We start from the raw sequence: 19,274 nt of genomic DNA, 5'->3' as shown, positions 1-19,274 counted from the left end.
ACTGAAAGTGTTTAAGCCCCAAGAGGCATACTTCCAAGGTGTACAGTCTTTTTTTTATTGTATTATACTGACACTTTGTGAAAGCTGCTTTTCTTTCCCAGGTTGTTAGATGTGTTTAGCATGAAAATGTAACACAAAATTATGTTATTACTAGAAATATTGAAATTATGCTTGCTTGAACTCAACACCCTTTTATCAAAATCTTAAAAATAGAAGAGCTTTCGTCATTGGGAAAATGAGCATGGATGAATATTGTTTTTCTGAAAAAGTCTTCTCATTTTGAAGGTCAGACATAACTCAACCTGCTCGCCACTCTTTTGACAGGCACGAGCATCTTCACCGTGTACGAGGCTGCCTCACAGGAAGGCTGGGTGTTCCTCATGTATCGAGCGATTGACAGCTTTCCCCGGTGGCGGTCCTACTTCTACTTCATCACTTTAATCTTCTTCCTTGCCTGGCTTGTTAAGGTACTGCAAAGGTTCTGACAGACAAAGTCTACTTTTCATTACCACCTCTGCAGATCTTTCGTTTGTTTTTGGTTGCAGGCTCCTTCCTCCTTCTCAGTCTTTGGTCAACGTAGTTTGTTGTTTCCTTTCAGAATGTGTTTATTGCTGTCATCATTGAAACATTTGCAGAAATCAGAGTGCAGTTTCAACAAATGTGGGGATCGAGAAGCAGCACTACCTCAACAGCCACCACCCAGGTACAGTGTCAGCGAGGTGATTTCATAACCCTCTCAAAACCGAATCAAACCCGTGGCCACTCATAGCAACCCTATAAAACAGATTAGAACTACCCCGTGAGGTTTCCTAGACTGTAATCTTTATGGGAGCAGATAGCTGGGTCTTTTCTCCATGGAGCAGCAGATGGGTTCAAACTGCCAACCTTTGGGTGAGCAGCCAAGCACTTAACCACTGCTCCAGTGTACATACTCCACCTGGACCACTGGAAGAATTTAAGGAAGCTCTGTTATGGCTTCTGACATTTCACGCACTTGTGGAGCTGTTGACAAATACAGGTGTCAGGGCCCTGGCCCAGAACAACCACATCAGACTTCCCAGGTCATAGAACAGGGCACCAGGGCCAGATTAAGGCACTCGAGGGCCCTAAACACTGGTAATCTCTGGTGTCCCCTCCTCTGCTTATTCACGCATTGAAACGGGATATGTGAGTTAGATACGTGTATGTGTGTGTCTTAGCTATCCATGATGGAACTTCTTTTTCAATGTGACTATAATTTTTTTTTTTTTTTTTTTTTTTTTGCTAAAGTGGGATATGCCATTTTAGTGGAATGAGATGAACTGGTTTATAAAGTTTTTAGTGGATGTGAATACTAAGATTTTTACTATATATACGTTTTCTACAAAGGGAATGTTCTGCTAGTCTACCACAAAGAAAATGAGTCAGCGAATTTGCCATTTTAACAATCAATGTAAAATTCCATTGATCTCCCACAACGAAAAATTGACTTTCACTAATTTTGCTTTAAATGGCTCATACTTCGATTTTGGTGTTTGTTTTGTAATAAAGGCTATAATTACAAATGAGCAAATTAAAAATGTCATAAAAGAAAAATTTAGTGATCGGAAAACAAATATTACAATAAATTACTATATTTTATTTTTAGAGAGATCTTTCCCAACATGTTATAATTAAAAATACTTCCTTCTATTCTTTGCTCTTACAAATTTCCTCACAGTTAAGTTGCCCAACAATATCTTCTCCCATACATGATAAGGATAATGAATTGAGTCTTTCTTGAATCACTGTTGTGTGCCTGCTTTTCCTTGTTTCCTGTCTGCTTGGCATCTATCAGTCTTTGCTTTGGACAAGTGATGCCCCTGTTTCGTTGATGCCCTAAGCGTGAGCTTACCTTTCGTATTGGGTAATCCGTCCCTGAAGAGCACCTATATTTTAACAACTCCATGAATGGTTTTTACACAAAACCAGAATTGCCAGCAGCTACCACAAGTCCGCAACAGGAGTACAGATAATATAGCAAATATAGAATTTCCTGCTATTTATCAGTATTTGTTCATGAGCCTATACAATGGCTCATATGTATAGGACTAGAATTTTTGGAATGGAAAATGTGTTTTATTCAGAACTGACCAATCACAGTATAATAAACTGTGAAGAAGGCCCCACCTCCTCAAGTGCATGCCTGTAATTTTAAAGAATCACTACATATTCACAAGGGTTTCTGTATGCTCCTGAGAAATTGGAAGTGCCTTGAAATTTGACTGAAAGCAGCAGGACAGTTATTACATAAAAGGACAGTTTAAATACAGTGTCTTTGTTTTTTGTGTTTGTTTTGGTGAATAGAAAGAGGAAGGACAGGTTTATATATCTGTTTCTATCATGAAGGGAGAAGGGGATATGGGACCTTTTATAAAAGAGAGAAAAAAATTGCAGAATCAAGAATGAAGTAATATTTTAATTCATCCCAATGATTATTTTAATATTAAATTTTAAGAGAAAATTAACATAAATCTGTAAATACTTATATAGATCTATTGTGACAAAGGTATCTGTGAAAAACCCAAGGTATAAATTTTACTTTGAAAACTTTCAAATCAAACATTTAATAATTATATGCTAAAATTCTATTAAACATACTAATGTTTGGGAAAAGCCTTATGTAGCCTCTTTATGATATTAAAACTTCCATGAAAGATTTTTGTAAAATAGTATCTAGGTTATGTCATAGATGACATGTAGAAAAGCCTTCAAGGAATTAAATACCTCTAGTTCTCATTTCTTCTCTCATCTCTTTTAGAAAACTATGAGAAATAATGAAGTCCCAAGTCTGTTTTGACATGTCCTATAAGTAGCCAAGAAAACACTAGAAGGATAAGTTTTCTCCTGTAGGCATCAAGACCACAGTGGAAATAAATCCTGTGGACTCAGCACAGAATTTACATTCAATGTTTTGGAGAAAGAACCTAAAATTTCTTTAAAACAACTGATTGTTCTATTATGTTTACTAAGTAACTCATATAGAAAATGTTTACTAAGTAACTCTTACATAAAACCAAGAGGAGGGGAGGGAGTAGTGTTTGGAAGAACCACCAAATCCGCCAGCAGTTATAACAGAAAGGAAACTGTGAGGAGACTTTGAACAAAGTTATACAAAATTATTTTGATGCAAAATTGTACTTAATCAGGAGGAATAGTTAGTAATTCAGAGGGAATGCATGTGAATATTCTCCAGAGGTAATCACACAGAGAATTGTGAAAAACCTTCATTAAGGAAAACTCTGGGGCTGAGGACCTTGTTGCTAAGCAACCGAAGCTCCTAGTGTCAGCCCCTTGGTAAAACACCACTTAGGTAGCCTAGCAACGGTCCTCCCAGGCCCCTCCCAGCACCTCGCCAGCAAGTGGCTCTGGATGTTTTTATGTGTGTAGCAAGAGAGAGAGACATTGTTTTCTGAGGTTCTTTTGCATGTAAAATCTGACAGGACTCTATGCATAGGACCTCTCGTTAAGTGGTTCTAAAGACTAAATCTCACGTTTTTAATTCTAAGAAAACAGTAGGCTTTGAGGAAACAAGGAAACAAAACAAAGCTGACTGTTGTAAAGCACGCAGCTTTTCAGACATGGAGCTGATTTTTGCCTTTCTCTGTGGAGCCTTTGCAGTCGTTCCGTATCAGTTATTCCTCACAGAAGGGCATGTTGTGCTCGTTCACGTCCATTAGTCCGTGGACCTGCCACGAGGGCCACATGTGTAGAAAGCAAATTGTACAGATGGACAGGACAGGGATGGGGATTTCGCACATTTTAAGCAGTTCAGTAGGAATTGGTTCTGATATGGACCATTCAGATAAAAAGTGTATCAGTAATGAGAGCTGTTCCCTGAAAATAGCAAAGTGGCATTTATTCAACTGAACGGTCACCACCAAATGCCTCAGAGTCACAACACAGAAACAAATTACAGAAAAAAATTAATGCTAGAGGTCTTATGGAAACCGTAATACACCATGTAACAAACACAAAAGGAAAGCGACGTGGGAAATTTCTGATTAGGAATCATGAGGTGGCTAAGCCTTGATGGGAATTGTGACCTTTGCACCTTCATAATTGTTAGACATGGGTAGCCACATGGCCAGGTATGTGTTGGATGAATCTGCAAGAGTGTCGTACATTCATGACTTAAAGACCCCTGTGTCCATCCACAATGGGACTACCCATGCCACAATTGTTTTCAAGGTTGTTGCCCTAGCACTGGGTGCTGGGATGTGCAGACAGGCTGGTAGGAAATGTCCTTGGCATTTATTTCCCTCAAGTCCACATCTTTCCTCCCAGTCCTTAGACGTCTCACTTCAGAAATCTGTTGCCTGTGTGGAGTCCTCAGTTTAGACTGATACATGGAAGGAATGAGTTTATCTCACTTTGCCTGAAGTAGATCTGAGAGAACTGCTGAACTTTTAGACCAAACAAGGGAACGTTTCCGTTTAGTGGTAAGAGCCACAAAGCAGACTTCTAGCAATCAATATGCATCCCACTTTTATATATGAATCATGGTCCTGTAGGGTCCTACTGATGGATTGGTACATGAAATTTTTAAATTTCAGCATCTGTCATTATTTCTGATTGAATATTTTTGCTAAGTCCTGGTGGCACAGTGGTTAAGAGCTCTGCTGCTAACCAAACGGTTGGCAGCTGGAATCCACCAGCTGCTCCTGGAAACCGTATGCGGCAGTTCTACTCTGTCCTAGAGGGTCATTATAAGTCAGAATCAACTCGACAGCAATGGATTTCTTTCTTTCTTTTGGTTTTCTGAATTAGTATCCCCTAAAAAAGATGACTGATGAGGGTAGGGTTGACTTAGGGGAAAAGGAAGAATTCTTTGGGATCTCCCCACTTTATGGTTCCATCAACATTTCTAGAATTCGGAAAACATCTGAAGTATCCTTCGTCTAAATACGCAATGTTGAGTTTGAAAGTAGAACGTTTATGTAAATACGCATGATCAAGAATTCCTCTCCCCCCAAAAAAGATAAATGATTTTGAAAGAACCCAAAGAGCATATAATTTCAAGAAAAATTTTCTCTGCATTAAAAATATATATGTATGTGTGTGTATATATGTATGTGTGTGTATAATATCATATATTATATATATATATGAAATATGTGTGTTATGTGTGTGTTTCTCTTCTGGATTTGGAATTTAATTGAGCTGCTAGTGGCTTCCTATTACCAAGATTATTTTTCTCACTGTCTCCCATTAGATAACCTGTTATTATTGTTGTTGAGGAGGATGATGGTGATTTCCCTGCAGTGGGACAACCCCGAAAGCATTCTTAGTTACTTTTTAAATCAATTGACTTTTTAATAAAACTCCAGCAGTTGCAAACAGATAAGCTTAAAATAACTCTCAAGACTGAAATCTCCATGGGTTCCCAAATGATTGTACAAAGACGAAAGTGCTCATGGAAATCCATTTGTGTTGTTATTGGCAATATTACACTAATTCATATAAATTGAGTGCTGTACTAATGTCTTTACAAGTTGCCTTATTAATCATCACAATGATATTGTGAGGTGGGTGCTATTAATGTCTCCATTTTGCAGATTTAAAAAGTCACAAGGTTTAGGAAGTTAATTATCTTACCCAAGCCCACAAACCATTGCCATCAAGTCAATTCTGACTGATAGCGACCCTACAGGACAGAGTAGAACTGCCCCATAGAGTTTCTGAGGAGCGCCTGGTGGATTCGAACTGCCAACTTTTTGGTGAGCAGTCGTAGCACTTAACCACTACGCCACCAAAGTTTCCAATTATTTTACCCAGTACTGTATAACTGGTCAGTTGTAGGACTAGGACTGGGACTCAAGCTGAGGTCACGCTGCTGTAAGAGCATCCAATTTCACTCGCTATCACATCCCGTCTCCTTAAAATTCAGCCATGATAGGCCCTGCCATCGACATGCTACCTTTGTTCTGGCCACATGGTAACTTCTCTGTTCTTATAAAGATAACATTTATTGTTAGCTCTAAGATGGAGAAAAAGTCCCTGGTGGCAGAGTGTTTAAGAGCTTGTCTGCTAACCAAAAGGTTGACAGTTTGAACCTACCAGCTGCTCGTTGGAAACCCTAGGGGCAGTTCTACTCTGTCCTATAGGGTCACTATGAGTCAGAATTGATTTGAGGGCAACGGGTTTGGTTGTGGTTTCATACATTGTTACTATGAGTGTCAATTGGAACATCTTTTCTGGAAAACAGCTTGGAAATATGTATCAAAAGCCTTAAAAAATGTATATGCTATTTGACCAAGAAATTCCACTTCTAGAAATTTATCCTAAGAAAAAATTTGAACAGTGCTCAAAGGTGTACATTCAAGGATGCTTATGGAAGTATTTTACATTGCTTAAAAAAAAAAAAAAGAAAGTGTAAGCAACTGAATCTTTAGCAATAATTTATTGATTATGCTTTGTGAAATGGGAATAACGGTGGCCATTAAAATCATGACTAAACGTTATATTTTTTTACATGAAAGTATGTTGGCCATATAGCAGTGCAAAAACAGGATTTCAATGTTGTGTGTGTGCACGCATGTACCTCAAATACCTAGAAAGCTAATTCTGTAATGATAGTGATGGTTGTCTCTGGGGGGTGGGTTTAAGATTCTTTTCCACTCTTCAACATTTTCCAGGTATTTATACACATGAATTAATCATATCATGAGAGGGAAAAAGTTATATCTTTAAGATGAGAGACACAGTTGGACATTCAAGCTGAAACCACCTGTGTTAGTTAAGTTAGGTTTAGCCGCAAAGAAAAAAACACCCTAAATAAGTGGCTTGCATGAGATACTATTCCTTTCTCTCTTATGGAAAGTTTAATGAGCTGACTCAGGGTAGATATGGTGGTCTGTCCTGCCTTGGATCCAGACTCCTTCTGTGTTTTTTGCTCCACCTTGCACAGCATCCATCCCCAAAATTACTCTGTGCTCTGTGATGGCTTCTGCGGTTCTAGCCCTCACATCCCTATTCCATAGAGCAGGGAGGAGAGAAATAGGAAGAAAATAAAATCTTCTGCTTATATTCTGTGGACTAGTATGTAGTTTTAGGGTCCACCTGAGTTTCAAAAAAAGACAAAAATTAGTCTTTATTCTTGGTGATTTAGTGTCTCCATAAAAATTCTTATATTTTCAGGAACAGATATGGAGGGACAACTTTCAGCCCTTGCCACACTCCCCTAAAGACTTGAGCTTCTGAGGGTCCCTGGCTTCCCATAGCCCTACATCTAACCCACGGGTCTACTGTTATATTAACCAATCTAAGGGCTGTCTTACAATTCAGAGGACAGAAGAGAAATTGAGCACGTTTGCGTTTCCTGCATTTTACTTCATGTGAAGGAGTGACCTTGACAGAGCGCTTTTCCTGACAATTAAATTGATTTCCTTGATTTTGGCCTACTGGAAAAATACAATTTAACAGAGAAAATTAGTCTGCTAGTGATCAAAGCAAATACATGCCCCAGGGATCCTTTGTGCCGTGATAAGGGCCTATAGGATGCCTGACAGAAGGTTTTCAGCTCCTGACTGACAGGATTGATTTTTGTCTTTTTGTCCTTAAGAGGAGACCCCCAGAATCTTGACAGGGACTTAAAAAACGCATTTTACAAGGTTTGCATTTCAATCAATGTATGTGTTCTCCAAATGAGCCTATTCATGTTGGATGGGCCTGTGCCTGATTCTATCACTAAGAAGACCTTTCAAAATTCACCCTAAAGGATTCAGAATTCTGTAAAAGGCCAGCTGAGATAAACAGTTTGTAACTGGCACCTGTGTCAAAGAATACATAAATAGGCATCTCATTTTGTCATTTAATGTATATATATATATGTGGCTTCTGACATTTGGCACTTGTCTGTTTCTACCTCACAGATTTGACAGAGGCCCTTTTTCTTTTGGCAAACGATGTACTACCGCCACTAAAGGGAGGGGGTTTGCAATTACGGTCATAAATCTTAGATAGTGAAATCTTTGCATCATCTCATATTTCCATCAGCAAGTCCGCTTTCAAACACAGGGTCAGACCATCAGGTGGATTAAGTAACCATGGCAAAGAAAACGTGCTTGTGTACGAAACCATGTCCTCATCCTCGGGCAGGGATAAAACTGAGGGCTTGTAGCTAGTGCCCCCACTTAGAAAAATAAAGATCTGTAATTCCGTCCTGTCCCACTTCCACCCCCACCCACGCAAACACACACCCCTAAGGAATTGGACGGAAAATATAGGAAAATATTTATAAAGAGAAAATAAACCTTCCAAAAAAAAAAATATATATATAGACAGATGACTAATTTTTGGAAGTAGTAGGATATGCAGTAAAATAATAATCGAGGCATCTGATTCAATGAATTTTATATTTTAGGAAGCCTGTAGTATCTTGAATCACCTGTGTCTTTTAAGCCAAGAGAAACTGCTTGTTCCTGTCGCAAATATGTGCATACATTCCTGCTGAGCAGATGAATTGTGGCCTAGTTAAAATAATTTCCCGAAGTCTGTTAAGCACTGTGTCAGTCTCCTACCATTACCTCTATCTCTAAGCCACATGCACACTTCTTACTTTGTTTATCCTGAGACTATTTTCTTTTTTGGGGGGGAGCTTTAAGTCAAAGTATACAGTTCAAGTCAGTTTCTCATACAAAAATTTGTACATACATTGTTATGTGACCCTAGTTGCTCTCCCTATGATGTTGACAGCACACTCCTCCTTTCCACCCCTGATTTCCCATGTCCATTGCACCAGCCCCGGTCCCTTTCTACCTTCTCATCTCACCTCTGGACAGGAGCTGCCCATTTAGTCTCATGTGTCTACTTGAGCAAAGAAGCACACTCCTCACCAGTATCATTTTATGTCTTATAGTCCTGTCTAATCTTTATCTGAAGAGCTGGCTTAAGGAATGGTTTCAGTTCTGGGGTAACAGAGATCCCAGGGACTGTGTCTTCCAGGGTCCCTCTAGCTGAGACTTTTTTTATATTAGCTCAGTGAAGAACGTCCACTGAATAAAGAAAAAAATTCACCACCTATAGAAAAAACATGCTAGACACAAAGCTTTGGAATTCTAATAAATAATAATCTATATAATGGGGATAAGAGACTTACTTTACAGTCTTGTGGAGAATAACAGAGCAATGAAATGCAAAGCATGTGTTAGGCAGAAGTGCCTGACATATAGTCAGTGCTCAATAAATGCAAGCTATTGTTGTTATTCTTGTTATTAATATTATTAAGTTTTGAGTGTAAAAATGAACATAACTGAAATGACTCATGTTCTAAATATAAACCCACAGGGAGAGAAAATATTCATAACATAACAAATATTAAAAAGTGGGAGACAAAGTCTATAGCGGTCTCAATGTTCCATAGTAAGTGTCTCTGACTCATCTCCCTCTTTGTCTTGAAGATGTTTCACGAAGACGCTGCTGGTGGATGGCAGCTGGTAGCTGTGGATGTCAACAAGCCCCGGGGACGCGCGCCAGCCTGCCTCCAGGTGCGAGTACATGCCATTCTGAACAGTCACCCAGCCAAAGCCTTTGATTTTGTACAAGGAAATCCACAGCTCTCCAAGCTCTAGATTTACCCACATGTATGTCCCTGAAGAGAAACCTTGGTGGCACAATGGGTTAAGCACTCAGCTGCTAACCAAAAGGTCAGCTGTTCAAACCCACCAGCCACTGCGGGAGAAAGATGTGGCAGTCTGCTTCCATAAAGATTATAGCCTTAGAAACCCTAGATGGCACTTCTGCACTCTCCTGTAGGATCACTATGAGTCAGAATCAACTACTGACAATGTGTTTGGTTTGTTTTTTTTATGGCCCTAAAGTTAGGGACTGTGTTTTGCTCTATCATTTACTCCATCCCAGGACCTAGCATAGTAGAGATCTGGTAGATTTCTGATGAGTGAATGCACACAGGTACTAAGCGTTCCTGTAGTATTGCATCAATGAAGAATTGTATAGCCTTATTAAATCTTCTAAAAATATTCTTCTACAAAGGCCTGACTTATTTGGCAATGGATGGGGTGCTATGGTCACAATTTATTCAGTTTAATACCTCACTAAGTACACAGGAGTTCTGGTGGCATAGTGGCTAAGAGCTCAGCTGCTAACCAAAAGGCCAGCAGTTTGAATCTACCAGCCATTCCTTGGAAACCCTGTGGGGCAGTTCTACTCTGTCCTACAGTGTGACTATGAGTTGGAATCAACTCGATGGCTACTGGTTTGGGATTTTTGGGTGGAGTACATACAAAGAAAGGAAGAAAATGTTTATTAATATGTAATAGTTCATTGGTCTACGTTTGCAAACTCTCAGAACAACGAGATATAGAGATGGTTAATTAACAGAGCTCGACTGCAGCAAACTCAAGGGGTTGGGCTTGCATATGGAGCCCAGGAGTGGTGGGAAGATTCTCGCTGTGATTAGAAGACAGGCCTGAGATCTCCCATCTGTGATCTTCTTCAACTTGTCACCTACACTGAGCTCCTCCTAAGGCCCAATAAATGCCTGCATCACTTCTTCAGTTGACCACTAGTATCTTCTCTTACTTTGTGCTCCTCCATGTCCCAAAATATTGGCAACTCTCATTCAAAACAGCTTCAACATAACAAGATCAGCACCCCTAACATTGCAGAGCAGTCTCACTGTTTCCATTTTCCCTCCTCTTTAAGGCTGAAATATCAAGCAGCCCCACTCACAGAGAGAGAACGAATTCTTCCTTCCGGAGAATTCTGTATTCTACACTCCCTTTTGTTTTTAATTACAAATCCTCTTCTCACAAGGGCCTGATTTTTACAAGTCTTCATATCCATCCCTGTGATTTAGGAAGTGTTTTGCACCTGCTTCAGGGTGAGAGCATACCTCCGTTCTTTTGAATCTTTTGCCGGGTGGGGGTTCATTGCACACTTCATAGTTTGGTACATGAGAAACAGAAGTATTTTACTCTGAACTTATTGTGAGCAACATGTATATGGCCATGTCATATAGTTATTTGTTAAAAGGGTGGAGGAAAAAAAGAAACTGTTTACAATTAATGTTTATAATATAATTTTCTGATTCTCTTTGTGTCCTATCTATGGTGGTAAAAATGCTGTCAATAATAGAAATGCCTCTACAACTACTGTTACTACTACTACTAACAATTATTGTAGTAGTAGGTGCTTGGCCTGAAAGCACTTGCACTTAGATTATTCATTAATTCACTCAACTGATATTTACTGAGTACCTACTATGTGCTAGATACTCTAACAGCACTGCACAAGACAAACAGAGACCTACCCACGTGGAGTTCACGGTGGACTAGGGGGAGGGAGGAAAGAGGACAGCATTGAACTAGCAATAACAAGGGTGATGGGAGTTTGGAAAGAAGCAATGCAAGGTACTATGAAATGTCTGATTAGTTCGCCCTCCTAGTCTGAGAGGTCAAGGATGGTCCTCATGAGAGAGTGATATTTAAACTGAGACCAAGAGAATAAGGGAGGGAGTAACTCAGGATGAGGTTCACCACAACCCTGTGATGTAAAAGGACTAGTGCCTCAGCCATTTGCAGATGAGGAAGCAGGCGTTCAGAGGACTCGGGTGAGTTTCCTGAAGTTATGCATCAATGAAACGGAGAAGCCAGGACTTGTCACTGGGTCTTCTGCCCCTCGTTACATGCTTCACCCAACCGAGAAAAAAATACATTAAGGAAACATTTGTAATAGAATGTTTGTAATAGAACCAAATGATCAGGGATACTATGACAAGCCAAATAAATGTCTTATGGGATGCAAAGGACGTTTTTTAAAAATCTATTAAGTGTTTGTTAACAGATGTCTCAATGCCACCACTGGATTTAGAAGGCATGTTGGCCTCCTCATCACAAAGATTTCAGAATGACAAGGGGTAAATGCAAGGTGGACCCAGTGGACTGCACTGATGAGTGACATAGCAAAATAGTGCGAAGGCAGGTGCAGAGGGGGGTAGACGCTGCACCTGAGGCATATAGGCATGGCATCTGAGAGACATATATAGAGATGTGTTAAGAATACAACAGCATGCTTGACAAGCTTCATGAATTGTGCTTCATATGGTTAGAAACTACAGAAAGAAGCCAGGCAATTCAGTAAGAAGAAAAATTCCACTCAGCTCAGCTTTACATGTTTCATGCTAAACCAAGCTTACCAGAAGGAGTGGATTCGAAGGAGTATGGATGAAAAGTGGGATGGCCAAAGGGTAGGCTATTTCTAGTGGGCAGTGACTGTAAATAGAGAAAGAGTACATTTCCATGGCTGAGAAAAAAAGAAAAAGAAAAAAAGACATAGTAGAAAATAATTAAAGAAAAAAAATTTAAGTATTTAAGATAAACCCTCTGCTTTTACTAACCTTTGTTGTTGCTTTTAATAACCGCTAATACTATCTACCCTGGTGGTATAATGGTTAAGTGCTACGGCTGCTGACCTAAAGGTCGGCAGTTCAAATCCACCAGGCGCTCCTTAGAAACTCTATGGGGCAGTTCTACTCTGTCCTATAGGGTCGCTATGAGTCGGAATCAACTCGATGGCAATGGGTTTGGTTTTTAATTTTGGAATACTATATAAACTAGGTAACAGGAAAAAACAAAAAAACAAAACTTCATCTGAAAGCGTCCACTCTCTGTTCCGAATCATAATGATAACTCATCACCAAGGACAAACAGTAGCACATACCACTTCTTATTTTTACAAGATGCAAAATAGGGGTATATTCCCATAGAAATTCGTAGAAATAAAACAAAAAGTGAAAGTTTGCCTTAACCCCTCTTCCTCCTTATCCCTCATCGTCCATGGCTAATGCTAAGAGCTGATTCTTCTAGACCTTTGGCTCCTGCATCTATACGTTATATCTCTTTTCTAAAAACAGCATTTCTGCCTCCAGGAGGCACCGTGATCTTCACAGAGTGTCCTTCTCACTCTTCTTCAAAACTCAGCTCGAACATTTCCTTAAGGAAGCCTTCCTGGTCCTCAGAGAATAGGTGAGGTCAACTTCGACTCATGGCGAACTCATGTGTGTCAGAGTAGAACTGTGCTCTGTAAGGTTTTCAACAGGCTGATTTTTTTTTTTAATTAGATTGCCACACCCTTCTTCTGAGGCACCTCTGGGTAGACCCTAACCGCCAACCTTTTGGTTAGCAGCCAAGTATGTTAACCACACCACCCAAGGACTTTGAATCAGCTACCTCTGTTGAATACTACTATACAACCTTTGTTATATGTATCCCATAGTTTTATGTTTATCCTAATTTTAATTAAGAATTAATTAAATGAATGGTATGATTAGTTATTTAATGTCTGTTTCTCCAGCCAGAGGAAGCTCCATGACAGTAGGGACCACACTGACCATAGTCGTGGCTAGACCTGTACCTTACACATGGAAGATGCTCTATGCATGTTTATCAGATAGGAGAATAACCACGTCAAAGAAGGATCAGCACCTCGTTGGCTTGTGCGAGTACTTATTTGGCTCCTCACTTAGAAGCTCTTCTATTTGTCCCTCTGTTCTTGCCTCCAAGAACTGAAAATTGAGTGGACTGTGGCAATAACACGTTTCTATGAAAGCATTTGTTTCTCTGTGTGTGTGTCACTGGATTGTAAAGCAAGCAGGACATCTGGAGTTTATTTTTAGGAAGTTTCCTTCCTGTGTTTTAGAGCTTTGGGTAACATTCTGCAAGCGCATCTCTTCCAGAACATGGCGGCAGAGCCGTCACTGGACATAATTCTGACTTGGTTATGTCTCACCTCTTTGAGAATTCTTTTTCTCTTCTTTAACCTGTAAATTAGTAGGCTGTGATTAGAAATATGAGTCTCAGTCAAGAGTAACATAATTAAAAGGAGCCGAAACCAATCCCATCTTATCAAAAAAGTGGGATTTATTGGAAAGAAACTCTTCGACATCTGTAATTAAATTGTTTGCGATTTTGCTGCTGGTGAAATCAATTAGAAAAATTAGATATTGACAGTCTCTGAGAGATGGCTGGCAAACTGGTAGCCGAGAGTCCTCATTTGACTTTTAGGCATTGTTGGTGTGATTCTTAGAGTGGAATTTTGTGTTTAAATATGACTCAGAGTAAAAAAAAAAAAATTATTTGAAAAAAATCTATTTCATATTTCTGTTGTAAAACAGGAAGACCTGGGAACACTGGGCTCACATCTCCACATGGCTGTAATTGGTTGGGTAGCCCTGGTGGTACAGTGGTTAAGAGACTGGCTGCTAACCTAAAGGTCAGTAGTTTGACCCCACCAGCTGCTCCTTTGAAGCCCTATGGGACAGTTCTACTCTAGGGTCCCTATGAGTCAGAATTGACTCAACGGCCACGGATTTGTTTTTGGTTTGGGGCTTATATAATTGGCTGGATCTGCGTGGCTGCTGCCCACATTAACCTGGGCATATGTAGCCTCCAGTTTCCCTCGGCTTCCCAACTCTCAATATGGTCTCCACGGAGCTGGAAATGAGTGTTTCATTTATCCATGGATTCACACAATTATTTTCCTCAAAGTAGAAAAATATTTCTCTGTATCCATGACTCCATCAATGGTGGGAAAATAAATAAATACAAAAATAAATAAACAAAATATTAAGGGCATCCCATGTTTTGTTGTTGTTATTTGCCGTTGAGTCAGTTTGGACTCATGGAGACCCCACGTGTGGTTAGTAGTGCAGTGCTTAACTCTCTGTGCCACCCAGGAACTCCACCCCATATTTAAAAAATATATAACTGAGAAAGGAACCTGTTTCTTTGTTGAAGTGAAGGTCATACTGTGCATTTAATATGTGACTCCAACCTGCTTTTCTCATTTACATTACCTGCTGGGTCTCAGGAGGCATTTGTGTGGGTGAGGTATGATCTAAGTTACAGCAATGTGATTTTAGATCACAAAGATGGCATAATCATAAATAGTCATACGTTTTACGTGTTCCAAAATAGTCTTTCCATACTTTTTATGTTGTCAAAATTTCAAAACTATAACTGAACATAAATGGACACTAACCCAAATTCCTTTAAAACGAGTGGCATTTGAAAATCATCCCTAGTCCTTGTTTCAGGCTAAGTTGCTATGGATGGCCTAACTCTTCATTGATACACTGTTGTCTTAGTTACCTAGTACTGCTATAACAGAGCTACCACACCCTTTTACAAACAGAAATTTATTTTCTCAGGATTTAGGGAGCTGGAAGTCCGAATTCAGGGTGCCAGCTCTAAGGCAAGGCTGTCTGTCTTGCGTCGGCTCTGGGGGAAGGTCCCTGTCTCTTCTCAGCTTCCGTTTCTCAGTTCCTCGGTGACCTTCGTGTGGTATGGCATCTGTCTCCCCCCATCTCTGCTTGCTTGCTCCATCGAGTCTTCTGATATCTCCAAAGAGAATGTTTAAGAGACACCCTACACTAATGCTGCCTCGTAACCATAACAAAGAAAAACCACTACCAAATGAGATTACAACCACAGGTATAGGGGTTAGGATTTACAACACATATTTGGGGGGAAACACAATCCAGTCTATAACGTATGTCTTATAATTTTCATTGTCTTCGCTTGTTTACTTTTGTGGAATGAGCATCTCTCATCCCTATTAACTATGGATAATTAGGTAATTTAATAAAATACAATCGATGGATGGGTCTTATTTCATCTTCCCCACAACTGCTAAACTTAATACATGGTGTGCCTGATGCTTGGCAATGCTGTGGAGTTTGATGTGTAATAGTTTATTTTTGTTTCCATGTATTATTTCAAATAGTAGATATAAAGCACACTGTAGGAATAAAGCTATTAAGATTTTCTGTATTCCAGTGAGCAGCCTTTGAGTCTGAATCGCAATAGGAAATATTTTTTATTGTTTGCCTACGTTTCTACATATACACACACATTACCTTGTTCCATATGTTTCTGTGATTGTGGCTTTTCTGCTTCGTCCTGACGTGTATTAGTTACGGAGATATGTAAATGAATGAGGACACACGGAGATCTTTTCTTACCTTTCTGCAGAATCATAGGCCTTAGAGAGCCGTTCATAGAGGAAAAAATAGGCACCTTTGTTCTGACATTGGAAACTCTGCAAATCTCATCCTATGTCTGAGACACAAATTATAATTATAGTTATCTGTAAGTATAATTATAACAGGAGTCATATGCAGGCGTGTAAGGGAAGTATTCAATTCAGTGCTCTTGGGTGCTGTTTTCTGTTTTTATAAAAATGAAAATGCATACGCTCTTAAATTTAATTACAAAGCCACACTTTCAGGATTGGAGGGCAAGCAGAATGGTATTGTTGGCCTGCTAGGTCATGCATGGCGAACGTTCTCTGAAACACTTGTTGAATGTTTTAATTCGTTAACTTAAAGGCAATTATGTTAATTTTGCTGGTACATTTTTCATGTCGATCCAGTTACTGATAAAATTCATACTATGTTTAATAAGGCGAAGTTTAATAATAAATAGAGTTATGGAAAATATATGCAATCCCTAATGAAAGAATTGCTAAGTTAAAAAAATAAATAAACGGCTATCCTAGCTAAGAGGAACCCTGGCGATGCAGTGGCTAAAGCGATCAACTGCTAACCAAACGACTGGTGGTAGGAAAGCACCAGCAACAACTCGGGAGAAAGATGCGGCAGTCTGCTCCTGTAGAGATTTACAGCCTTGGAAACCCTACAGGGTGGCCGTGAGTTGGAATCAGCTCGACGGCACTGGGTTTGGGCTTGGAGGGGTCCTAGCTAAGTAGCCCCTGAAACATCCTCTCCCTTTCTTTGTTCTGTCTGAAATGCCTTTCTACTTCTTTCTCCAAGTCACTGGCACCACTGATGTGGTTATCACCTAGGCTTCCATCCTTTCTTGATCTTATCCTGTCTTTGATCCATACTAAAAAACAAGATGGATGGTGATGAAAAGGAAAAGCCTGGGGAATATGACCAAGCCAAGCCCCACAGGTTGTTTCTTTTTCTTTTTATGCTACAACTGCCTCTAGTATGTGGTTCTTAACATGATCTCCTTACCTCCCAATCCTGCATCCGCACCCAAGGATATCATTCTCTTCACTCTGTGAAGAAATCCCCATTACAGCATCTGTTGTCACGGAGAATAAATCAGGCTGCTATAGCCTCTTGGAGAACAGGCTCTGGAGACAGACAGATCTCAGCTGTGCTACTTCATAGGGGTATGATCTCGGGCATAGTTCTCTGAAATATGCATAATATAATATCCCTTCATATGCTTGTGAGAATTAAGTATTTATGTCCTGGTCAAGAATTATTTGGCCGCAAACAACAGACCAGATACTCAAAGGAGGCATGTATTGCAACTGTGATGACGCCTCTCAGACAACTACACTTTCTTAGCCTTTGTCTTGCTGTCTGTTTGGGCCACATGATTCCTATTTTTGGTTTCTATCCATGCATCTACCTCTGTTTTTGCTTTCTGAAGACTAGCTTCTTTTCTGTTTCTTGCATATTGCTCAAATATGGCTAAGTTTGGTGGCTTCCTACTCCAGGGTCTTAAAGAACTCATTAGAAAATGTCCAAAGGTAAAAGTGAAATTGGGAGAAAACACAGTTTCATATTAGGTCACCAACAACAAGAGACATTAGCCAGAATGAGTAGGCCATGGCAATTCAAATGGAGGCTGCAGGGCTATTTAAGCAAAATATTTACTAGATTTTCCTCTATCATTAACCAAAAGTGATTTGAAACACTAGGTGCCTCCCTTCTTAACCCCTTGTGGAAACCATGCCACAGTCCCTGTCTGCTGAAGCCACTACTCAGCCACCCTCATCAGTTTCATGAGTGAGTAGAGAACGTAATTATTTGATCATGTTGAGTAGTGGAAAGCTATATACATTGTTATTGTTGTTAGTTGCTAGTTGCCACTGAGTTGGCTCCGACTCACTGTGACTCCATGTACAACATAGTGAAACTGCCTGGTTTTGAGCCATCTTCACGATCATTGGTATGCTCCTTTGTTGTGGCCACTGTGTATTACGGAGCCCTGGTGATGTAGTGGTTAAGAGCTCAGCAGCTAACCTAAAGGTCAGCAGTTCGGATCCACCAGCCGCTCCTTGAAAACTCTATGGGGCAGTTCTCTGTCCTATAGGGTTGCTATGAGTCTCAATCTGCTTGATGGCAATGGGTTTGGTTTGGTTTTCTAACCGAGATGGCTCATCTTCAAGCACTATATTGGACAGTATTCTACTATCATCCATACGGTTTTTGCCAGGTCTTTCTTCGTAGTCTGCCTTAGCCTGGAAACTCCACCGAAACGTATCCACCATGAGTGACCCTACTGATATTTGAAATACCAGAGGCATAGCTTCCAGCATCGCAGCAACAGGCAAGCCACCACAGAAAGACTAACTGACAGACAAGTGGTGGTCTATATTTTATCTCAGTAGTTACAATGCAGGAAAAGTTTTTTTTCTATTAATTTTTTTTTTTTTTTTTAAGTCTTATAGAACTTGAGAAGTACATTGTGGACTAAATAGAATATTACTGTCTGACCTGATGTGCAAATCTCCTTGCATAAAATAGTTTCTTTGGGGCAATACCACATAGTTTCGTTGCCCTTGCAAATAAACAATTTTGTTAATTGAGGTCACTTGACAATATAAACGTTCAACTATTTCTTTGCATTTCTCTTTTAAAGGATATTATGAAATAATTTAGAAATGTAGAAAGGTATAAAGAATACTAATGTACCCACCATTAGAAATAATAACAGTAAATGTTTATTGACCACTTACTGTGTATCAGGCACAATGTAATTGGTATGTACTAAACTGTTTAATGCTCCCAAAATACTATGAAAGCAGGTACTATTATAATCTCTGTTATACGAATGGGGAAACTGAGGCACAGAGCAGTTAAGTTACTTGATGAAGGTCACATAGCTAGTTATTCATTGGAAATTCCACCCCAGGTAGTCTACCTCGTATTTTTAACCACTTCATTTTCATCACTGTATTCATTCCATATTACACACTATATTAATTCCTCTATGTGAATGTACCACAATGTATTTATGTTGTTTATATGTGTAGATATGTACACATGTATGTATGTATACATGTGTGTAGTCTATTGATGGACATTTAGATTGTTCAGCCATTGCAAACAATTTTTCTCAGAGCCTTGGTATACATTTCTTTATGTGCACACATGTGAGATTATGTATATAGCGAGAACAGTTGCTGCATTGAAGGATGTGAACATCTTCGACTCTGTGAGATCTTGTCTAATGACTCCCCAGATGATACAGCCA

The 19,274-nt window shown here is 39.6% G+C and overlaps 1 protein-coding gene across 3 annotated transcripts in view; it reads left to right on the top strand.

The window, feature by feature from the left end:
* NALCN (sodium leak channel, non-selective) overlaps nucleotides 1-19,274 on the top strand; it is a 406,966-nt gene that overhangs the window by 127,340 nt on the left and 260,352 nt on the right. For all 3 annotated transcript variants that reach the window (XM_049867215.1, XM_049867216.1, XM_049867214.1), the window contains 3 exons: nucleotides 325-467; nucleotides 599-703; nucleotides 9,420-9,506. In XM_049867215.1, coding sequence (XP_049723172.1) covers nucleotides 325-467; nucleotides 599-703; nucleotides 9,420-9,506 — 335 coding nt within the window. The remainder of the gene's footprint in view (nucleotides 1-324; nucleotides 468-598; nucleotides 704-9,419; nucleotides 9,507-19,274) is intronic.

This window comes from Elephas maximus, chromosome 23 (assembly GCF_024166365.1).
Source record: "Elephas maximus indicus isolate mEleMax1 chromosome 23, mEleMax1 primary haplotype, whole genome shotgun sequence".
Taxonomy (NCBI): Eukaryota; Metazoa; Chordata; class Mammalia; order Proboscidea; family Elephantidae; genus Elephas; species Elephas maximus.
This window is presented reverse-complemented; position numbering and strand designations above follow the sequence as displayed.